Source organism: Brassica rapa, chromosome A10 (assembly GCF_000309985.2).
Source record: "Brassica rapa cultivar Chiifu-401-42 chromosome A10, CAAS_Brap_v3.01, whole genome shotgun sequence".
Classification (NCBI taxonomy): Eukaryota; Viridiplantae; Streptophyta; class Magnoliopsida; order Brassicales; family Brassicaceae; genus Brassica; species Brassica rapa.
The window spans coordinates 19,911,119-19,932,523 of NC_024804.2; the positions used below are offsets into that span (position 1 = coordinate 19,911,119).

Sequence of the window (21,405 nt, forward strand, 5' to 3'; positions counted from 1 at the left end):
AATTATTTTAAATTTTATTTTTATGTTTTACTTTCGAAGATATCATTCACAGCTTAAGAATTGTATTACATTTTTATCATTTTTTATAAAAATTGATATACATATATAATAGTTTGAAAAGTTAAATAGTGAGATTGTGTTCAAATCATTAGTATGGATGGTTATGTTGAGAGAGAAGTGTGCTTTGAGATCATAGTTTCAATCCATAGTCGGATTTTAAGCTCAGTGAGTATGAATGTTATACTTATTCAAAGTTTGGATTAATAGTTCGCTTTAACCGTACTGGCTATCACACGGGCAACAATGCCAACTTGGCCTTGAATCTCACCAAACGAAATTTGGAATTATGATATTTTCTCCAAAGATCTTTTTTATGGACCCGATTTTATTGAATTATTTGTACATAATTTCATTTTGTAGTTATGTCTTATTCTACCATTATTTTATTCACAATTTCAACATATTGTTCCTTAAATTGATTAGGTACTCCAAAATACTCCAATTGCAATAAACAACTGATTACAAACAAGTTGTTGAGAGCGCCACCTTTTGTCGATTAAAATTACCAAATAGATTATTAGCTAAACAGATGCAAAATTATTCACAAATTTATTTTCAGTTTCATTAAAACAACTGGAGTAATAAGTAAGGGTGGAATTATATTTTATTCTGGACATGATCCCCCTGATTATATGAAGGGCCATAATTGCATGACGTATACAATACAAATGTTATGGTAAGTTTTCAAAATGTAACTTGAGTAAACCTATATTAATCAAATCCTCAAAGCTTTCAGCCATACTGGGATTCCTTTGGATCATAACCAAGCTAATCAAACGAGATAAGCAAAAAAAAAAATGAATATTTGCATAAAATAAATAAATCAGAATGACGATTCGTAACAAAAAAGAATCTAAAGAGTTTATTGAGCAAGAAGGATAGATGACTTTCCAAAAATGACAAGTTTCCATTATGCGAGATTGCAAAACAAATTTTCCATTTGTGGTTGAAAAACAAGAAGAACGTATTTATGGAAACTTAAGTAAAACTCCTTTCCAAGAGACAATTCCGACAAAGACGGTCTTCACGAACAACTCTGTTCTTCGAGTTTGGACAAAATATTTAGAAGTTTTTTGCTCTTCTTGTGTGTTCACATCGAACCAGAATCTTTGACAGAGAGTTATATACATCTTGCATTCGAGGTAAAGATTCCTTTTTTCATATAGTATATCCTTTTATTTACGTAACTTGACCCGAGTTTAATGACAATAAAATCCATTTAAAAAGATAGTTTCAGGGAGAGGGATGTGTAGATGATCAGGTAATGCAACCTAACTGAGTCACTCTTACAAAAAAGTAAGAATCAGTTTGGAAGAAGGAGAGAGAAAGAGTCTTTTAAGGATTCTCTGTCCCTTCACACACTATCTCTATCTCCCTCCTTCCCTCTCTAAACTTCTTTTCTTCTACTTGAAACAAACTATAGAGAGATTAGATAGAGATTGATAGGGAGGAAACACAAATAAATTCTTTTTGACCCTTGATTATTATATAAAACACCAACTTGCACAATTCCCCTTAATATCCATATTTAAGAAACTTCTGTTTTCTGATTTGGCTGGTTTTTTTCAGAAAGAAGTGGAGGTTTATAATGGTGGCTCATAAGAGGTTCCATATTATTCAAAAACCATCATGCATTTGGATAATCTGGTTCTGCCTCTTGGTTTCTCTCTCTCGCCATGGAAGAGCATCTTACTCATTATCATCATCAGCCTCAACCTCAACATCTTCCTTCAATCTTTCCCTCCCACACCAACACCCATTCCCTGAAGATATTGTTCTTAATGTCCAAAGGTACAATATAAACTACCCTCTTACTCTCCTTGCATTTTTAATCTTTTGGGTCTTTATCATTCTCAAGTAATCCAACTTATAATTTGAAAAGGAGGAAAAAGTTGAAATTTTTAAAAAATCCTCTGTTTCTCAAGCCATAAGAAAACAGAGCATTAACATCCTCTGTTATCGAATGCAGGAAGCTCAACGATTCTCTCCACAGAAGAAACCTCCTCACTTACCAACAAGGCGACGGCGACACGACGGCCTCGGCGCCAATACCTTCTTGCATCACCGGAAACCCAATCGACGACTGCTGGCGCTGCGACCCAAACTGGTCTCAAAACCGCCAGCGCCTCGCCGACTGCTCCATCGGCTTCGGACAAGGCACGCTCGGCGGCAAAGGCGGCCGCTTTTACCTCGTCACCGACTCCTCCGACGACGACGCGGCGAACCCGACCCCCGGAACCCTCCGCCACGCCGTGATCCAGCCTGAGCCTCTCTGGATCGTCTTCTCCGGCGACATGGGGATCAAACTCAGGCACGAGCTCATCGTCGGAAGCTACAAAACCATCGACGGGAGAGGCGCGAACGTGCAAATCACCGGCCACGGATGCCTCACGATCCAGCAGGTGAGCCACGTCATCATCCACAACGTCCACGTTCACCACTGCAAACCCTCGGGGAACACTCTGGTCGCTTCGTCGCCGACGCACGTCGGGTTCAGAGGAGTCTCCGACGGTGACGGGATCTCCGTCTCCGCTTCGCATCACATTTGGGTCGATCACTGCTCTTTAGGGTACTGTTCCGACGGACTCATCGACGTCATCCTTGCGTCAACGGCCGTTACTATCTCCAACAACTACTTTCATCACCACGACGAAGTTATGCTCTTAGGTCACGACGACCGGTAAAAACAAAGCCCTTTGATTTTGTATCTTTTTAAATTAAAGCGTGTAAGTTTTGGATTTATCAATCTAACCCAATTTTTTTTTTGTGGAAGGTATACGGCGGACACGGGGATGCAAGTGACGATTGCGTTCAACCATTTCGGAGAGGGGCTCGTGCAGAGGATGCCACGGTGTAGACATGGTTATATTCACGTGGTGAATAATGATTTCACCGCATGGGAGATGTATGCAATTGGTGGAAGTGCTAACCCTACGATAAATAGTCAGGGTAATCGTTACACCGCACCTATTAATCCCAATGCTAAAGAGGTAAACATTATACTAATTCATCTATATTTTTGCCAACAAAATATATACTCAAACATGATTTTACAAGAAAATACAAGCATGATTTTACAAGAAAATACAAGCATGAGAAAAATGATGTGAATATTTTCCTCAAGTAAGGTAACTATTATATTAATCCATCTATTTATGCCAAGAGATACAATAAACCAAAATCAATTATCCAAGAAAAATACATAACTGAAAAAATAAAAAAAATACATAACCAAACATTCATAGTTCTCTTTAAAACTGGATATGTATTGGTGGGGACACTTTGTTTTTTCTTGCTGATGTGTCGGCAATAGTGGGCCATTAGCGCCTAGTCCCACGCGCCGGCAGAAGTCTTGTTTGCCGGTTACGATTATTTTGTCTTTATAACGTTGACGCCGTCACAGGTGACGAAGCGAGTGGACACAAACGAGAAACACTGGGCGAAATGGAACTGGAGGACGGACGGAGACGTTATGGTTAACGGAGCGTTTTTCGTGCCGTCAGGTGACGGAGTCAGCCTAGCTTACGCCCGAGCCACTAGTCTTCAGGCAAAAGCCGCTGGATTCATTGACCAGCTAACGGTCAATGCCGGCGTTTTCGGCGACCCCAGGTATTATATGATCTACTCTACTATTGCTCCATATCCACTGATCCACCCAAACAAGCATCTTTCTTATTACTGTTTTGCCAATATTCTTTATTGATTTTTTCCTAAAATAGCATTCACATTTTTATAAAAAAAAATTAATATTATCTGAGGAGCATATATACCTAATCCTTTTATTTTTATGAGAAAAATAAGTACTATTTTGAGTAATTTATAATAAAAATAATCATAGATTCTTTTACACAATTTCACTCCTGATTCTTAAGAGTAAATAATTTTTTCAGTTATATATTTTTCTGACACAGAGATAACACTTTTCTTTTTCTTTATCCAAGAAATATAGAACATGGATGTATATGCATGTCATAAAATGTTTTGGATATCAAATAGTTAGTGTACGTTACACATCAAAGTGTTGCGACAATTCCGAAATGGCAACAAAGAAAACCAAGACGTTAACATGAACATGCATAAAGCCTTTCTCTTTTCATTTCTTTGTTCTTTGCATGTTAAGAAAATATTATCTTTTACCCTTTTGAAAACCTCACACGTGCATAGCGTGTGGATCGGAGATCTAAAACTTCTAAAAGATGAAAAACCCAAAAAGCTTTCGTTTTCTTTTTTCTTTCAAAAAAAAAACCCAAAAGCCTTTCTATAGTGTCTAATCTATTTATATATATGCTTTTCTTGATGCTTTGTCGTATTTCCTCTACTACATGCAAAAAAATGAATTACCTATTAAAAATATTCATTTCCTTATCACCATTTCTTCAGCAAATTAGGGTTTGTTGGTTGTCTTTGTTTGACGACATGGTATATCCTTAAAACCAAACAACGAAACTATAATTATAAAATAAAAAGATTCATGTCCTTATTAGCAAGTTCTTCGCCCGTTTAGGGTTTGGTGGTTCCTTGTTTAGCAACTTGGTGTATATATCTAAACCCCACATATTGGAAGAACTTTAAAAACAAGAAAATAATATTCATTTCCTTGTTTAATAGATTTTTTTAAACTCATTCCTTGTGAAATAGTTCTTCACACACTTAAGGTGTGAAGTCTCATTTAGGGTTTGATTATCGGCTTTAATGGTAATGGACCGATATAATTGACTTTGTAAATGGATAGGCGATAAGACACATCTATATAATAAAGATGGGTTTATAGAATCATATTTCGTAATATATTCTTGAATCATCTGCTTTCCAGCAATAAAACAATACCTAGTGGGACCAGTTCAAAGACTATATAATATATAGATTCGATCTACTTACAGGATGTGGAATAAACAGTCATAATATGTATATATTATACGTACCTCCATCACCTACTTGGTGCTGCAATTGATCTTTTTGATATTTAAAATTGATAAAAATTTACATTTGACCCTCTTTTGCAAAGTTAAAGTATGTAAGAATGATGCGGATTCGCTTAGTCGTCTTGTTGTCAGAAATTCGATATTCCTTGTCAAACTACTTTAGAAGGCAGCTAAATATTTTTCACTCGTCACAATATTTTGTTTGAAATGTGAATTTCAGAATTATTTACTTGAATATATTTAGGGGAAAAAAACTTCCACTTTTATTTGATAGGAGAAGTGAATCTAAACGTAAAGTCGTAAACTCTTGCATGTGAAGAATTTTTTTATGTGAAACATGCATGTGATGGAGCAACTTGTTTCGTCTTTACTCCCTCTTTTGAGCTTTTTACGTTGATTCGTCCATTTTGATCAAAGGCTCATGTCACTGTTAGTATCCAATGATACAACACATTCAGATGAATCGTAATTATAAATAAGATATTGTTATTATGATGATTATAATAGTTGATGATATATATGGTTTGGTGGTACAGTGGGAGAAACGGCCAAGGAGGAGGTTTTTCCGGAATCACTGACGGTGGTGGGACCATCACACGCGGTTATAGTAAAGATGGACCCAGTGGTGGCGGGAGCGACAGCGATGGTGGCCTTTTCTCAATGATATTCGGTAGTAATACAAATGCGGCGTCGGCAGCTTTGAGGCAGGGACATGTCTGGTCGATTTTGTTCACTATCTTATTAAATTGGTATTTTTCAAACCATAGGAGATGATATTGGTTCAAGAGGTTTTATTATTTATTTAACCGTACAAAACAAGGGAATACAAAAAAAAAAATACATATATGTACACCACACACCCGTTTGCAAAATTGTAGATATATGGTGGAAATATATACAATATTTTGGGGCTTTATTAATTGGCTGGAGGAATCTTTTTAACACTATTTTAGCTCTCTATTTTTCATTACTAATTCTCGAATTGGCTCTTTCTTCTCTTTAAAATTATAATATTGTACATGAGTTTGGTACCTAGTCAACGTCAAGAACTAATTTTTACAAAACAAAAAATGATGTTGCAATAAGAAAACATCTGAGCAGGAGTGTGAAAATTGTGAAACTGTCAATAAATCAAAATGTGATGGGTCAAAATAATCACTACCAGTGAGCATCCATAGTAGATAAAGGGAATGAAAATGAAACTCCGATATGTCACAAAAGTCAAAAGAACCTACATAACCAGTTCTTGATGAGCCTTTAGTCACGGCCATAAACAAACCTAAGAGTTTTTCAAACCTCGAGGGTCATCAACAATAACAAGAGAAAGCCCACAAAAGACTAAAACGAGAGACATTTCGTAGCGTTTCAACTAAACATGGGCTTATAGACTAGATAGAGAGATAGTGAGACCTACTTACAAGTCACTCCAGGACTTTTTATTACCATCCGGATTTTTTTTTGGCTCCGGTTCACCACGCAGAGCCACTTGATGACGATGCTCCTGCGTTTGTTTTGCCTCCCCATGCGTTATCAGCTGCTCCACTCGTTTTAACATCATCACTTGGCTTTTTGCCCCAACCATCATTGTTGTTTCCTGCATTCTCCTGATCGTTAGCGGGGGTTCCCCAAGCTGCTGCTGCTTTGTTTTCATTGCTTGGTTTGTCACCATCAACAGCATTGGTTTCTTTCTTTGAGTTACTACCCCAGTCTCCACCAGTACTGGTTTCGTTCTTGGAGTTAGCACCCCAGCCTCCACCAGCATTGGTTTCTTTCTTAGAATTAGCATCCCAGCTACCCCAGTTTCCACCAGCTGATGATGAGTCAGATGGCTTTGCAGTGTTTGAATCCTCTCCCCACGATTTTTTCCAGTCTGATCCACCGCTCTGGTTGTTGCTCTTCCAAGTGGTGTTTTCTTGATTGTCTCTCTTCCAGCCAGATGATTCAAACGAGCGTCCTCCTCCATCTCTACCTAATTGGTTTCTACCTCCGCGGAAACCTCCTCGGAATCCCCCTCCTCTTCTTCCTCCAAACCCACGACCACCACTCTGTTCTCCCCACGGTTTAGAACCGCCATCATCTTGTTTGGACCAGCTTTGTCCTCCACCACCATCGTTGTTCTGCTTATTAGCCCAAGCAGAACCACCACCACCCTGTTGACCCCAGCTTGAACCGCCGCCACCACCAGCATCATTTTTCTTCCCCCAGCTAGAGCCTCCGCCGTCACTGCCTTGCTTTCCCCAGCTAGATCCACCACCAGCATTATTCTCTTGACCCCAGCTTGAACCACCACCACCACCATCACTTTTCTTCCCCCAGCTAGAGCCTCCCCCGTCACTGCCTTGCTTTCCCCAGCTTGAACCGCCACCACCAGCATCATTTTTCTTTCCCCAGCTAGAGCCTCCGCCATCACTGCCTTGCTTTCCCCAGCTAGATCCACCACCAGCATCATTATCTTTACCCCAGCTTGAACCGCCGCCACCACCGGCATCATTTTTCTTCCCCCAGCTAGAGCCTCCCCCATCACTGGCTTGCTTCCCCCAGCTTGATCCACCACCAGCATTATTGTCTTGACCCCAGCTTGAACCGCCACCACCAGTATCATTTTTCTTCCCCCAGCTAGAGCCTCCACCATCACTGCCTTGCTTTCCCAAGCTCGATCCACCACCAGCATCCTTCTCTTGACCCCAGCTTGAACCGCCACCACCAGCATTATTCTGCTTTCCCCAGCTAGATCCGCCACCAGCATCATTATCTTTACTCCAACTTGAACCGCCGCCACCACCAGCATTATTCTGCTTGCCCCAGCTAGATCCACCACCAGCATCATTATCTTTACCCCAGCTTGAACCGCCTCCACCACTGTCTTGCTTACCCCAGCTTGAACCGCCACCACCACCTGGTTTACTCCATGGAGCTTGATCCTACAACATTGCATACGTACAAATATGAGAGTTGAACATACTAAAAAAAACAGCAACAACAAAAGTTTTTCTTTCAAACTAACCTCCGAATGACCAAAGGATCTTCCCCTCCCAAACTGATCCCTACCACCTCGACGACCGCCACCTCTTCTACCACCAAACCCACGTCCTCCCCTATCAAATGTTTGTTCTGAGTACCCTCCATCATCCTTTTTGGCCCAAGAAGATCCACCATCTTTGTTCCCCCAAGAAGATCCACCATCCTTGTTTCTCCAAGAAGATCCACTTTCAACCTTTTTACCCCAAGCCGATCCTCCATCATCCTTATTACCGTCATCCTTTTTGTTCCAAGAAGGTCCACCGTCATCCTTTTTTCCCCAGGACGATCCTCCATCATCCTTATTACAGTCAACCTTTTTACCCCAAGATGATCCTCCATCATCCTTATTACCCTCAACTTTTTTGCCCCAAGAAGATCCTCCATCATCCTTGTTACAGTCAACCTTTTTACCCCAAGATGATCCTCCATCATCCTTATTACCCTCAATCTTTTTGCCCCAAGATGATCCTCCATCATCCTTATTACCCTCAACCTTTTTGTCCCAAGATGATCCTCCGTCATCCTTGATAACGTCATCAACCTTTTTACCCCATGAAGATCCTCCATCGTCCTTCTTACCCCACGTTGAGCCTCCATCATCCTTCTTACCCCAAGAAGACCCTCCATCATCTTTAACACTGTCGTTCTTCTTACCCCACGATGATCCTCCCTGGTCCCCGTCAGAGCCTTTATCATGTTGCCCCCAGGAAACTCCCTCTTTGTTACTTGCGCTGGAATTTCCATCTTTGTTTCCCCAAGTAGATTCTCCATTTCCTTTTCCCAAATCAGAATCAGATCCCGTTTTCTTTCCCCAAGAAGATTCTTCTTTCTTCTGGCTTGATTCTTCAACTAGTTTACCCCATACTGAGTCATCGTTTTGTTTGTTACCATCAGAGCTTCCACCATGCTTACCCCAAGAACCTGAATCTTCAACATTGGAAGTTGAAGCTCCTTGTTTTCCCCAAGAAGCTTCAACTTTTGGAGTACTTGCATCTCCCCAAGCACCAACAGTGCTAGCTTCAGGAGCAGGTGGTTTACCCCAGGCATTCCAACCACCGGATTGATCACCAGCAGAGTCAGGTTTGTTCTCAGCTGCTGTACTGCCCCACGTTGAAGTATTATCTTCTGACGTGCCTGCTCCTTTTGCCCAGTCTACCAAACGAGAAAGATGGAAAGTTAAAAGAATATAAGCTGACTAATCAGATAAAATAAGTTAGCAGGTTAGAATATCTTATAAAATGTTCATATGCTTCAAAGCATCTAAGCTCAAAGACGCATGTCATGTGTACTTGAAGTCTAATGAGTGAAATTGAACGTCAGCAAGAAACACCAACCTCCATTGTTGCCTTCTGTTCCAAGCATGTCAAATTGTTGAAAGGAACCCATCCCAGCATCCCCACTTGATAGCAACAGACAAGAGTAGTGTAAGCGAAGTTGGCATTTAACAGAAAGGACAATGGATGATATAACTACATAGAGGAAGAAATGTATCAGAACAGAGTATTCTAGGAAATTACCTCATACTTGGCACAGTATTTCTGTCACGAACCTCAGCAAGATGCTCACTTTTAACTGAAGCACACCATTACAAAAATTCAGAAGCAGAGCAGAAAGTATTGAATCGAAGTCGAAGGTGTTAACACATGAAAACAAACCTGTAAAAATTTTATGCTGGGAATCAAGTTTCACTGTGATATCTGAATAGCGCAACGCTATTACACGGCAGAGATACCCCTTCAGTGGACCTACACGTATCCTCAGCTTTTGGCCTATGGAATACATGCTACCTTTGTCTCCCTGGTTGGCTGCATATGATGATAACTCATGAGAAGGCTAAAAGGGCATTAATAGAAGCTAGGTAATAATAACTCTCCAAACAATAAAATGCATACAGTTAATGTATTTCTCCTTGGGCTGCTGCTGCCACTCTTTTTCAGGAGATAGTGGCGATTTAGGAGAGGATGCAGAATCTCCAAAAGCAGAAGCGTCAAATCCACCAGTCTTAGAGAAAAAAGAACGTCATTAGAATATGAAGATCTGTCAATTGCAGGGACTGGACTATCTCGTACCTTGTCATTGGATTCTTCAGTGAAAAGTTTAACTTTCTCACACGATTGTGATTTGCAACACAAGTATCCACCATTTTCTTCCTCACCCTCAGCATAAAGAAATATAATCCCTCTGTATACTTGCCTCACAACTCCTTGTTTACCCTGAAATTGTATTTTATGCATCATAAGTAAGAAGCGTTTACACAATTTCACCACCAAACCATGTGAAAGAAAAGTGCTACAGAAACAAACGGGATGATAGGATATATTAATAAATATACCTCAGATGGGCCTTTGGCAATCTTCACAACATCACCGATCGAAATTTGTTTGTTATTCAGATCCAGGGCAGAAAATTTTGAATCGAACGGTTCCTGCATCTCCTTTTTTCCAACACTGACTACAACAGGTCCATCAGAACCTTCTTTCAGAACCTGGTATCATGCAACTCATCAGGGACAGGCCATATAGTAATTATGAGAAGTTGAATAACTAACTACATACCTTGTAGCCGTCGCCTTTGTCATCCACTCCCACAATCAGACCGAAGTCTTTACGACTACAAAGGGAAAGAGATGAAGTGATTAACATATGAAATTACAACAAAGAAGCAAAAGTATGAACGACTCCATACCTGAAACAAACTAGATTATATAACTCATGGCTACTCTCTGACTTAGATTCTGATGATCCTTCTCCCTTTCCACCCCCTGATCCTTCTCCTTTTCCACCCCCTGATCCTTCTCCTTTCTCAACCCCTTTGCCAGCGGGAATACTCTTCTTCTTCTTTTCTTCACCATAAATTTCGGAAATCCACTCCACGTCGCCAGTTTCTTTCTCTTCTAAAGGAGCGAATTTTAGTATCTCCTCCTTTGATGGTTTAACCCCACAGGAAGTTAGTGAATCCAAGGATACTTTTTTGTACAGGAAGCCATCTTTCAGCATCAGGCTATCAAGATGCTCAAAAGTCATTCCAGTGTCACGATCACGTCTCACTTGAATGATAGGTCTGAACTCCCTGTGAAAAAAAAATAGGAGACAAGATATATTAATAATTGTTTTACCAAACGAGAAGAAAAGATCAAGTTTTCTTACTCAAGCTCGCTTGAGCTGATCAATCTTGGAGCTGGGTTCAGGCCTTTTTGAACAGCAACTCCTCCACCCTGCACAAAAGGTTACAAAGCAAATGATAAGCTAAGGAACATATGTAGAACACACGACAACGGTGGTAAATGAGCGTGAAGATAGGGTAGATACATATTTTTGGGTCAGTGCCGCTATATCAATCCTTGGAATCAACTTTATCAGAGCTTTTCCCCGAGTGTCACTCACAGCCACAACCTACAAGTACATAGAGCATAACAGTTAGTCAGCCATAAGAAGACAACAAGCTTAAAAAAAAGAATTAAAAAAAAAACAAAGGAAATTGTACCTGAGCAAGATCTCCTTTGTATTTACCACTCTTAATACGAGCCCATGTTCCCTCAGAAAAGGTTTTGGTTTTTCTTTGTACAGTGAGCAGATGTGGAGCTTCAGATTTAGGAAGTAGCATCATCCGAGTGGCGTAGATTCCGTTCAAACTCATGCATGCCTAGGAAAAACGAAAATCAGAATATCATACACGTTATAATAATCCCAAAGTTACATACTCTCAAAATGTTTATTACCTCAAGAACATCCTGTTCCTTGTCAGCTTCTATGAAGATAAACCCCTTGACATGCTCCACAAAGAAGACAGACAAGATCTTTAGTTTGGTGCCTATCTTCCTCAGCTCCACAAATTTGTGCATGAGACAGAAGACTGAATGCTTCTCCCGTCCAATCTACACACATTAACCAAAACGCGTCAGCAGAAATATAAGAACATATTGGGTTAAAGCATAAGCAGAAGAAGCCTAAGTATTAACATACCGCACACTTTATTTTCCATATCGGAGGATCATGAGCAGTAGGAACAAGAGCATCCATCTCGATGGAACTTTTCACATCATCAGCTGCGTATCTAACAAACCCAGAACCAGGCTTGTATCTTTCTTCCATCATCCTATCGTAATCATCCTCATTCATCTCCTCTTCCTTGGGAAAAACAAAGGAAGAGCTGCCTTTTCCCTTTCCCCCCTTGTCATCCTTTCCACTTGTCTCTACCTCAGGCTCATCTTCCATATCTGCTTCAAATGAATAGTTAGAGAAAGATGACAACTTTCTGCAATTTTTAGGCACGCAAGCCTTAAAAACAAGACATAACAGCTCGAAACTCAAACGAGAACTAACTCAAACACAAACCCAAGTCTCGCAAATTAGCGATTTGCAACAAAGATAGACACTTTACATCAAATGTGACAAAAACAGAGTCCCACACAAGACGAAACACGACAAAACAGCTCGAAACTCAAGCGAGAACAAACTCAAATACAAACATTAGTCTCGGAAGTTAGCTATTCCATTTCCAACAAAGATAGACACTTTACAAGGTTGCGAACAAAAAGCAGACATGAATCATCAAATGCGACAAAAACAGAGTCCCACACTAGACGAAACACGACAAAACAGCTCGAAACTGAAGCTAGAACTAACTCAAACACAAACACTAGTCACGGAAATTAGCTATTTCAACAAAGATCGAAACTTTATCAGATAACAATCTCAGTGCGGACAAAAACAGAGTCCCACACTAGACGAAACAGCTCGAAACTAACTCAAACACAAACCCTAATCTCGGAAATTAGGGATTCCAGCAAAGATCGACACTTTACCAAGTAAAAACCTCAGTGCGAGCAACAAACACAAACCCAAATCATCAAATGCGACAAAATCGAAGTCGACGAAACCAACATTCACGAACAGACAACGCATGCAAGAGAGGAAAAAAAACGAAATTACCGTTGAAGAGATCATCCATGTCGCATTCCTCGTCGGAGCTACCTCCATAGTACCCAACCTCGGCGGATTCCTCGAAGAACTGAAGAACCCCAGGTTTTTTACGCTTGCTGTTAATCCTCAAGCCTTCGTCTCTAAACTCGACACCTCCTCCTCCTTTTCGTTTCTTTCCGGAAGACGATCCAGCTCCGGCGATCTGTTTTCCCTTTCCCTTACGATCCATCTTTCTTCGCGGTGGTGGGTTTTAGGGCTTTCTCTCACAGTTTCATTCTACTCCGAGAGAGAGTGATGAAGAAAGCTTTTCGTCTGCAGGGTGTTGTGTATGATGATCGTACGACCTTTGACTGGGTCTTCTTTTACTCTCTGAGGCCTTTTGGGCCTGTTAAAAAGCCTTTTAACACTAGAATCTGCAGAGTAAAAAAAAGAGAGGATAAATATATTGGTGATTTGCCCTCGTATTTCTCTATAATTGTGGTTATGCCCTCGAATTACTCCATGTTTATGGTTATTCTGTAATGATGTGTTTGCCCAATGGTTGGTCTATAATCAATGTTGTACCCTCTCGCGTATTTAAGTTACCTTCAGTACGTTCTATAATTATGGTTTTACCCTCTGTTTGGTCTATATTTGTATGTTTACGCACGTGGTTTGGTTTGTATCATTAAGGTTTAACTCAAACGTAAAACTCGAAGCTCAAAAAGTCTTTGTAATGTACCAAAACAAGTAACAAACGTATCATCGTGACGCCCAGGCCCGTTATAAATTTCCTTCATGGACCAGAAATAAGGGCAACATTTGTGGTAGAAACACACTGTGTTTCTCAAAAAAGACAAACTAATATTATTTTATTTTTCTTAATTTTTTATTTTGGCAATTAATTGATTGCCACACGTAGAATTGGTTTCTAAAGATTTAAAAAAAAAAGTTTTTCATGAAGGTACTCTCTTGCTTCTTTCTAGTCTTTTTTTCTTATTTTTAATGGTGATATGCTCTTTTGGAATTCACTACCAAGAACACCATTAATGTTTGATATCTCAGAAAGAGTACCTAACAAATAAAATACTAATAATTTGAGTATAATTTAATTAACACCTTAATTTTAAATCAGAAAAATAAATCAAACCAATAATTTAGTAACATATGGAAGAATAATATAGAGAAGAGAATCGATTCTTTTGAACAATCGTCTCTTCTTCTCTCTCCTAGTTTTCCAATTATTTTTATTTTTTAAATTTGTAGAACCGGTATAACATACATACGGTGCGCTTGCTCTAGTGATGCTCTAAGTCTCTCACTTAAACCACTGAAAATAACTTGTGCTTAATTAATAGTATGATTCAGGTTTAATCATTACAAAATACAGCATATCTTAATAACATTATGCCATTTGACACGAAAACATCCTGTATTTGTAATTTTAGTATTTTACCAAAACACGTCTTTCACTTAATGGGGTTGACACTTTTATGGATGTATAAAGGATTATTTTCTTCCATAAACAGATGAAATATTGTTATTTTAACAGACAAACCAAAAGCTGTTTGTTGTTGGGGTAGATTCCTACTAAATATTGTCGAATGTCTAAAATGGATCTGCCTTTATCGAGGGATTTCTCAAGTAAACTATCTTGCTAGTTTTTACTTTATGATTAGACCATGCATAGAAAATAAATAGAGGCGAATATTTTTGGTTGAGAAATATTGTTTGCACTTTAAAATAAAATAAAATTAAAGACAAGATGCTTGACTCCACGTGAGATCCAAGTCACAATGTTTAAATGACCTAAATCACGCATTCCTCAATAAAATGGCTCTAATCAGCCCACAGTTTTGGAACAAAACAAGTCAGAGGAACTGGATTCAACCGTATATATATATTATTTTAATTCAGTTCACATACTATAGTACTATCCTTGTAGACCATACAGTACATAACCTCTAATCATAAAAGATGATGTTTTTCATTTAACAGTTTGAAACAAAAATACTGCCTCAATTTTAAAAATTTTAGGTGTTTTAGTAGGCTAACAAAGGTTAGTGAAGTTTTCTGAATTTCTGATGGTTTTAAAAAGATTCAGTATCTCTACAAGCAGGAAAGAAGCCTTTGTATTCTAAGTGTTTTATGATATGAAATTTTACAAAATCGAATGTCTAGCTTTTTTTTGTCGTCTATTAATAAATTAGAGCAAGACCATATCTAGCTTTACTAAATAAATATATACTTTTTAGAAAATTTAAATAGATATATACATATGCAGGATGTATAACTTCTGCAGTGCATGTGCAGCAGTGTAGGGTATCGTGTTGAATAGTATGATGAAAAAGTGTTCAATAGTATTATTAATTGTTTTACATAGATTTGCCAGAATAATTTTGGAGAAAATCAGAAATACCATGAGTCCATGACGTACGGGTAAACACTATGACAAAATAAAGTAATAAACATCACTTTGGTATAAACTATAAAGTATTACAATTTTTCAAGGTCTTACATGGGTAGTAGCAGATATATAAAAACGATGCTCTTTCTGACAAATGACGAAGTTAAAAAATAGTAATCATGTGAACTGGTTCTAACCATCCATGTTCCCATGTGGACACATGTAATTGACTTAGATCACTAATTAAGAAAAGATATGAAAGAAACAAGGCTCATCAGTCGTAGCACACAAAATTTGTATGGTCTATGATAAAAAAAAGTTCATTCATCATTGGGATAAAATATTTAAGTTAATCCGGAAAATATAAGCTTGCCAAATAATCATTTCAAAACTAAGAATTGAAAGGATTATTTTTTTAGTTGAAATGTTTTGTGTAACTGCAAAAACAATTGCGTTAAAAAAAACTGTAAAAATGATTATATCGAACGAACATGTCGTGATTGTGATGGAGATGGTCACGTACCTACATAAAATATCTTACCCAAGGTTTGCTTCACAATTACTAAAATGGGCTGTCAAGATTCAGAAAAAAAGTTTTCAAGATACAAAAATAATTGTAAAACGATATCTCAGTACACCACTGAGTCGGGGTCTGTACATTATGTACGTTCACACTGTGGTTTTCCTCTTGATCAGCCTTGAGTCAAGATTCGTGACCTAATAAACATATTAAATGTCATTAAAGATATCTACAAAGAATAAAGAATGCAAATTAAATTCTTGCTAAGAATTTTTTTCTTTCTTTTGAACAAGGCTTACTAAGAAAAAAAAAAGGCTTACTAAGAAAATGTTTCAAGTAGAAAATACGGAGTCATGGAATATACAACCAGATATAACCTATCAAAACGTGGAACGATGCAAAGGTACCAGGTTGTCTGCCATGATACGGGTGGAAAACCCATCTTCCCAAACAAAATAATTGCCTGCAACGTTTTTTTGACAATTATCTAATGCTTTTAATAAAGTTGAGTATTTCTAAGAGTTTTGAATATCTACGTTCAGATAATAGTACTAGTTAACCTATATAGATCTAATCGCAGGTGTATAAATAATATTTATTTCCAATCCGAGGTAGGTCTTGCTTAGAACCTGCGCCTGGTCGATGTTATTCATAAATAAATTGTTGTTACATTATGTCTTAAAGTTGTTGTTATGTATTTACTTAACCTATATAGATCTAACATAACTACCACTTTCTAAAACAAAAAAAAACTACCACTCTTTCACCTGTTTTTACCTTTTACTCATCTATTTGTCTGTTAATGGCATTAGCATTGCTGATATTTTCTCTGACACCATGTCTTACGAGTAGCAACTTAGCATGTCAGATTTTTTTTTCTCTTCTTGGTAGATTTTGTTTGATGATGTTGAGTATATATATTTTGTTCACTTATTCCCAGAAAAATACATTACAACAACTTAAACTTCTTCTTTTTTTGAAACACCAACTTAGACTTAATGTAACAATATTTTCTTTTCTTAAGAAAAGTAACACTCTTCTTCTATGCCTAAATTTATTTCCAAACATTCAACTGTATTGGTATTCTAAGATCCAAATAATATTTTAGCTAGTTAGTAGTACTGCCCTGACTATTCTCTTATTTTCATTGTTATTATTACTTTTTATCAACACTAAGTTATACACATCAGCAAATGCATAATAATTATTAATATACCAGCTTTTGGAGAAAAGACATCACTTTAATGGCAAAAAGAGGATAGAAAAAGTGGTGTCCATGTGAATGAAGCATTTTATCCACTTACGTGTGTTTTTTTAAGTTTTTAAAGTGGTAAATTTTGTAATGTATATTAATATTAAGAAGGAAAATGGTAGCATGCATAGTGGTTTTTATCTTAAAAAAACATGCATAGTTGTTCTGGTTTCTAGTTTTATAAAGCCTTGTGGTCTTTGGTGATCTTCAGGTGATAGTGTGGGAGACAAGGAATATCTCTCTGTTTGATGTGTGGTGTACTATGTTTATCAACTTGTCCTGAGCACTTTACGTGTATACACACTCACTTCCAAGCATTTTTTTTATAGTTAAATCAAATGCTTATGTCATCTAATTGGTAGATGTAGTTGTATGTACTAGTTAATGCTCTAGATTAGCCGAGAGTCGATGAAAAGTTAAAACCCACCATCATCTTGAAATCGGTTTTTATCCCATAAATTTTGTAAGTCTTCGGAGATGCACATCATTATAAGACCTTCATTCTAAATTTATTCACATATCTCTACACTATAGCAAGGAAACTGATATGTATCGCAGTGGTAATTCTTTTCAGAGGACATGTTGTTCATTTGATTTCATTATAACTCACCAAGACGGTCTTGGCAAGACCAATACGTTTGTAGTGCGGCCGCACTCACGATGTTTAATCTTGGGATCATAAGGGCCATCCTAACCTTGAGTATATATCAGTGTCAGCTTGAATGAAAACTAGCTCGATATTCTTTTCTTTTTAACACAATCTAGCTCGATATTCATCATCCATATTTTATAGGAAATTGATATTTGGTGTATGGATAGACAATCCAAAATTTGATCCGTTTTAAATGTTTGTGAAACTGTTTAAACTAAAATTCAGTAAAATATATATATAATGTAGCATTCATATGAACATTAACATGAACAGTTTTTTTTTATATGAAATAGGTAGAGTTTATATATATATATATATATATATATATATATATATATATATATGTGTGTGTGTGTGTGTGTATGTTACAGCATAGCTCTTAATGCACTTAGCGGAATTCCCTATACATAACCGAAAGAGAACTACATTATATGTTAATCCATTGATCTATAATTAAAATTGAACAGTAACACATAATGACGACATCATTAAAAACATACAGAATGATAGCATTCCAAATTACTAAATTAATATACCAGTAAGAAACAATAAAAATTAGAACATGTAAACACCTCATCATATCAACTATATAGAGAAACATATCTCTTTTTTTTTTGCCAGTGTAAGTGGACTATTCGAACTTGGTGTTAATTATTTTGTTTATAAACTTATCTTAACAAAAATGCAAATAAGGTTTTTAAACAAACAAGATATCTTTCTTAATATGAAATATCAAAAACAAACAAGATATCCTTCTTAATATGAAATATGAAAAATCTAATATTATTGGACACAAATACAAAATAAAATTTTTATATTGTTTGATATTTGAATGAAGGATTTGTAGGGTTCGGATCCGAATTGACTGTTCGGTTAAAAAACGATAAACGAAACAACAAGAAAACCATAAATATGGTCCGGTTCCGTTCGGTTTAATTTACCTAAGGTATTGTGTCTCTATAAATACCTTGCTCCAAGCCTCTTCTTCACTTGCCCATCTCACTCCCTGTCTAGTGCTTATCGTACACACCTATGCATATGTATGTTATGTATACGTACATACTCTTCTCTCACTTAAAAGATTTTAATTAAATAAGCATTTTTTACCAAAAAAAAGTTAGATCAGCATTTATGATAGAAAGTTAGTACAATATTGGTTTGTTGCGTCTGAGACTTTTCGACAGATCGGAAAATAACTAACCAGTCAGTATTTTTTTCACGCAATTTTATTTGTCCCTACAAAAATGAATACGGTCTAAAACAGAATATTCCGTATTTTGTTTGGAAACGAACCATTTACAGATAGACACGTCAGCCCTTGGATTCTGGAACGTATTTTCTCAACTTCAGCTATATATCTACTTTACTCGTCCCCTTGTTTCTTTCACTTCTTCTCAGATAGAATAGATATTGCGAAAAGATAAATCAGATCTTTTTCTGCTTGTTTAGTTAGCGATTATAATTATTGACTACTCAATCAAATTTCTTTTCCTTCTGTTAATTTGTATAGTAATATATACTCGATCTCTTTAGTGTGTGTGTAAATCTGATATAAGTTCTCGACGGATCCGTGGAAGAGAGCTCATCAGTCGTTTTCTGTAGGTGCAGCACCATTAAGATTCACATGGAAATTGAAAAAAACCCTAATTTATATTAATTAGGGTTCTGATATGTATATGAGAATCTTGATGATGCTGCATCAACAACCAACGGCTACCAAACACCTAACGCTTCAGAAAGAAATGATGTCTGGATCTTCGGTAAGAAACTGAAAACTATATTTCCATCTTGATTACTTTTATAATCTCTATTTTTCTTCTGTGTTTAAACATGTTTTACAGCTTTACATTTATATATATCGCATATATCTCATCCATTTTGTGTGTTAACTATTTTTTGTTTGACTTAGGGATTTATTACAATGAAATGAAAACTATTTTGTATTTGATATTGATGAATGGATGTATAAAGTTATGCGATATCTGAACTGTATTTCAGGATCTTAATACTTTAGGCCCCATTTGAATTGCGTCCTTATAGGTAATGCGATGATCAAGAACAACACGACATTGACCACAAATCGAATACTTATGTCATTTTAATGTTTTTGCTATCTGTTATAAACTTCGTCTCCAGACATTTCTCAGTTTCATAACATGATTGTAGTAAATTTATTCAATAGTCTTTCAGCTTCTATTTCTGAGTTATCACTTGATCTTAATTCTCTGTTATTGTTCTAATTTTGTAGTATTATAAATATGGTTTGTATGCCAAATCAAATCAAACATTATGGAGTGTTGTACATTGTACCAGAACTTTGTTTTCAAGTGGCTCAACTTGAGAAATATTTGTCCCTTTGTTTTCGTTTTAAATATCTCTAAAAGAAAATAAGAAGAGAGCATGTGAACACATTTTCGTATAATAATTTAGTTTCGTGTGAAAAAAAACTAAAAAAGTTTGGACCAAAAGGATTCGAGTAAGTCAGTACATCAAGATTGGTGGAGTCATCAACAAGACAGGTATAGAAAGTTAGAGATAATATATATGTACACGCCATATATAGACTCTTAGTCGAAACATATACACTTAACATTTAAATGATTGATGCTATCCCACGTATACATGGATACTATTACAGATGATACCTAATCATTAGTAAACTTTGGAAAGAGACACACCACAACTTGATATATGCATCGTATCGAAACATTAATGGAATTAATACTGGTTCCAAAATAAAAGAAATTAAGTTCAGAAAAATGTGAATTGCCCCACAAAAGGCCATTGAAGAAGATGGAGAATCTAAAGATATTGTGTCAGGTAGGGCATGCAATTAAGGACGATTTTGAGTTGGTTTGTCTTTTTGGCATAACTGATGAAAGGGAAATCAAATAGCTAGAGTAAAGGGTCAAAAAGAGTTGGTGATGATTTGGGATCAAGATCTATTGCGCTGATCACTAACATCTCAATTCTCACTAAGTACGAAGTTATTCTGTATATCTCACCAAAAGACCCAAAACCAAATATTATAAGCATTCTCAAGTATTTGATTATAAATTGCCAAAATATTTATTTTGTTCCACCAAAAGCCAGAGAACAAGTACAAGGAGTTAGTCAATACGAAATAGTGGTGATCGAGTGTAGACGGTACATTTGATACACACACACAAACACTCAGACCCAGTTATCTATGGCCTATGGGTATCTACTTTATTCTATGTTTCTCTACGTACATATTACATTTGTTATATACAAAAATTAATGAAAAGAAGTAGGAGTTAGTCTTATCACATTTTAAAGCTAGTTTCAGTCTCAGTCGCTGCATGTCTATATATAACATAAGACCAACATTGACTGTAATCTCAAACTAATAAACATATTTTCCTTCTTTTGTATGTGAAGGACAATAAACCGGTTCTCTATCAATCTATAGCCAAGTCTTAGTATACATGGAATATAATGTACACATATGTCCATGAATATTGTTGTTCAAAATTGACCTAAACTAAAAGTCTTTTAGTTTTACACTAGGCTAATGGAATACTGATTAGGGTTTTTCTCTTACACGAATAATAATCTGCAAATTAAATGCGCTCCAGCATTTATAAATTGGAAATTTTGATAACCAAAAAAAAACCTATATTTCACTAACTAACCATATCACCCCCTT

The 21,405-nt window shown here is 36.8% G+C and overlaps 2 protein-coding genes across 2 annotated transcripts; one reads left to right on the forward strand and one right to left on the reverse strand.

Annotated features, from left to right (window-relative positions):
- The first annotated feature begins 939 nt into the window (after positions 1-939).
- LOC103847312 (probable pectate lyase 18) lies at positions 940-5,902 on the forward strand. Its single transcript, XM_033281526.1, has 5 exons — positions 940-1,851; positions 2,030-2,740; positions 2,834-3,050; positions 3,464-3,669; positions 5,519-5,902. Exons 1-5 carry the CDS (start codon positions 1,649-1,651, stop codon positions 5,754-5,756), a joined length of 1,575 nt encoding a protein of 524 aa, XP_033137417.1. The 5' UTR covers positions 940-1,648; the 3' UTR covers positions 5,757-5,902.
- A 262-nt stretch (positions 5,903-6,164) lies between these two features.
- LOC103847311 (protein RNA-directed DNA methylation 3) lies at positions 6,165-13,262 on the reverse strand. The gene is made up of 16 exons (XM_009124368.3): positions 12,935-13,262; positions 11,966-12,219; positions 11,722-11,877; positions 11,487-11,645; positions 11,312-11,395; positions 11,150-11,217; positions 10,689-11,072; positions 10,559-10,613; positions 10,336-10,488; positions 10,073-10,216; positions 9,896-10,004; positions 9,659-9,808; positions 9,521-9,575; positions 9,338-9,402; positions 7,987-9,155; positions 6,165-7,903 (listed from the first exon to the last, which is right to left on the reverse strand). Exons 1-16 carry the CDS (start codon positions 13,152-13,154, stop codon positions 6,452-6,454), a joined length of 4,677 nt encoding a protein of 1,558 aa, XP_009122616.2. The 5' UTR covers positions 13,155-13,262; the 3' UTR covers positions 6,165-6,451.
- Between the last annotated feature and the right edge of the window lie 8,143 nt (positions 13,263-21,405).

Bases quoted from the DNA above. Each gene is read 5' to 3' on its own strand.
- LOC103847311 (XM_009124368.3), bottom strand. From the start codon at position 13,154: ATGGATCGTAAGGGAAAGGGAAAACAGATCGCCGGAGCTGGATCGTCT. The intron at 12,220-12,934 runs GTAATTTCGTTT...CATTTGAAGCAG, and splicing joins CATGGATGATCTCTTCAACG to ATATGGAAGATGAGCCTGAG. The intron at 10,005-10,072 runs GTACGAGATAGT...TTTTTCTCTAAG, and splicing joins CTGAAGAATCCAATGACAAG to ACTGGTGGATTTGACGCTTC.
- LOC103847312 (XM_033281526.1), top strand. From the start codon at position 1,649: ATGGTGGCTCATAAGAGGTTCCATATTATTCAAAAACCATCATGCATT. The intron at 1,852-2,029 runs GTACAATATAAA...TATCGAATGCAG, and splicing joins ATTGTTCTTAATGTCCAAAG to GAAGCTCAACGATTCTCTCC. The intron at 3,051-3,463 runs GTAAACATTATA...ACGCCGTCACAG, and splicing joins TTAATCCCAATGCTAAAGAG to GTGACGAAGCGAGTGGACAC.